Here is a 2,063-nt window from a genome sequence, read left to right as displayed (position 1 = left end):
GTTAATCTCTCTTCAATGCTAGCAGCAAAAGCTTCATCATCTGCTGCTGCTGCTGCTGCTGCTGCTGCTGCTGTTGCTGCTGCTGCTGCTGTTGCTGCTGGTTGTTCTGCTGCTGCTGCCGTTGCTGCTGGTTGTGCTGCTGTTGCTGATACTCCTTCTGTAGCTGTTGCTGCTGCTTTTCCTGTTGCTGCTGCTGCTGCTGCTGCAGCTGCTGCAGTTGCTGCTGCTGCTGCTGCTGCTGTTGTTGTTGTGTATAAATATTTATGTAAAAGGGGCTGCATGCGTTTGCTGCTGCTTGCTGCACCTGCAGCATCAGCCAGCAGCAGCAAGACAGCCGGCAGCAGCTCGCTGCTGCGCCTGCTGTATTTGCTGCTGCAGCAATCTGCTGCTAGTATATCGACAACAAGAAGACAAAACAACCAACCAACAGCAGATGCTGCTGCTCTTGCTGCTGATCCTCCTCCTGCTGCTGCTGCTGCTGCTGTTGCTGCTGCTGTTGCTGCTGCTGCTGGTATTGTTGTTGCTGCTGCTGGTGTTGCTGCTGTTTGTTGCGGCTCTGCAGCAGCAGCAGCAGCAGCAGCAGCAGCAGCAGCAGGAGCTCCAGCTCCAGCTGCTGCTGCTGCACTTCCTGCTGCATATATGTTGCTGTGTATTGCGTTTCTTTGTTTATATTCTGTCTCCTTTGTCTCTTTATTTTTTTCTTTTTCTTTTTTATTTTGTCTCTCTTCTGTCTCCTCTGTCTCCTCTATTGCTGCTAATACTTCTCTCGCAGCAGCAGCACACCGCCACAGACATTTCAATCGACTATGGAGACCACCAGAAAAAGCAGCAGCAGCAGCAGCTGCTGCTGCTGCTGCTGCTCCTGATGATGCTTCTGCTGCTGCTGCTGCTGCTGCTGCAACGGGGCCCCCGCAGAGCTCTGTGTTGCTGCTGGCGGCGTGGAGGCTGCAGCAGCTGCCTATACACCTCAGCGCCCCCTCTGCTGCTCTCAAGAGTTCCCCTCTGCTGCTGTTGCTGCTGCTGCTGCTGCTGTTGCTGCTGCTGCTGCGCTGCAGCAGCAGCTGCTGCTGCAGCTCGCGCAGCAAGACTGTGTGGCAGGCCAGCTGGAGGCACTGCAGGCTGTCGTCCCCACAAGCTGCAGCACCAGCAGCAGCAGCAGGAAGCCACCGCTGCTGCTGCTGCTGCTGCTGCTGTTGCTGCAGAAGACGCAGCAGCTGCTGCGCCTTTGCTGCAGCAGCGCCGCTGCTGCCCCCAATGGGGTGTACACGCAGCTCCTGCAGCTTGAGCTTGATGACAGTACGAAAAAGAGGTAGATCCTGCGAAAACAACATTTGCTGCTGCTGCTGCTGCTGCTGCTGCTGCTGCTGCAGCACGTCCTGCAGCAGCAACGAGGCAGTGCTCAGGCAGCCCGGGAGCCTCGCTAGCTGCTGCGCTGCATGCGCTGCAGCGCAGCAGCGGACGAAGCAAACTGTCTCCTCTGTCTCTGTTTCCTGCTGCTGCTGCTGCTGCTGCTGCTGCTGCTGCTGCTGCATAGCTGCTGTGAAGGCCCCCACCGCCAGCAGGGTATCGAGGCATACATCTAGGGGGGCCCCCAGGAGACAACGTTTGAACATGGGGGGCCCCCCTTGTGTCTTGTTTGCTGCTGCTAGCTGCAGCAGCAACGCATGCATCTGCTGCTTGGGGCTGTTTGCATGCGCTGCAGCAACACAGCCAGAGATGAAGTGTGATAGAGACAAGCGAGACAGAGCTGGCTGCAGCAGCGCAGCAGCAGCAGCAGCAGCAGCAGGAGCAGCAGCAGCAGCAGCAGCAGGTGCAGCAGCAGATGAGGAGCAGCAGGAAGCAGCAATAACCTGAGACACAGCAGCAGTAGATTGCTGCAGCAGCAAAGCTGCTTCTGTTAGCCGCAGCTGCTGCAGCGCATGCAGCGCCAGCAGCTGACTTGCTGCTGCTGCTCGCAGCCCCCAACTCAAACCACCAAAAACCCTAAACCCTAAACCCTTAAAAATATATAAACACTTCTCCTCCATTGGGCTTAACAACCTACACACAACAACACACAATAC

General features: G+C 56.7%; 1 protein-coding gene across 1 annotated transcript; it reads right to left on the bottom strand.

Moving 5' to 3' along the window:
• Position 1: 1 nt before the first annotated feature.
• EMH_0038490 (uncharacterized protein) lies at positions 2-1,613 on the bottom strand (the record flags this gene model as incomplete). The annotated part of the gene is made up of 3 exons (XM_013495296.1): positions 2-304; positions 425-556; positions 903-1,613. 3 exons carry the CDS (start codon positions 1,611-1,613, stop codon positions 2-4), a joined length of 1,146 nt encoding a protein of 381 aa, XP_013350750.1.
• Positions 1,614-2,063: the final 450 nt, after the last annotated feature.

The sequence above is a fragment of the Eimeria mitis genome, genomic scaffold, assembly GCF_000499745.2.
Source record: "Eimeria mitis Houghton genomic scaffold, Emh_scaff1507, whole genome shotgun sequence".
Taxonomy (NCBI): Eukaryota; Apicomplexa; class Conoidasida; order Eucoccidiorida; family Eimeriidae; genus Eimeria; species Eimeria mitis.
The sequence above is the reverse complement of the archived record's forward strand: the minus strand, read 5'-3'. Positions and strand labels throughout refer to the sequence as shown.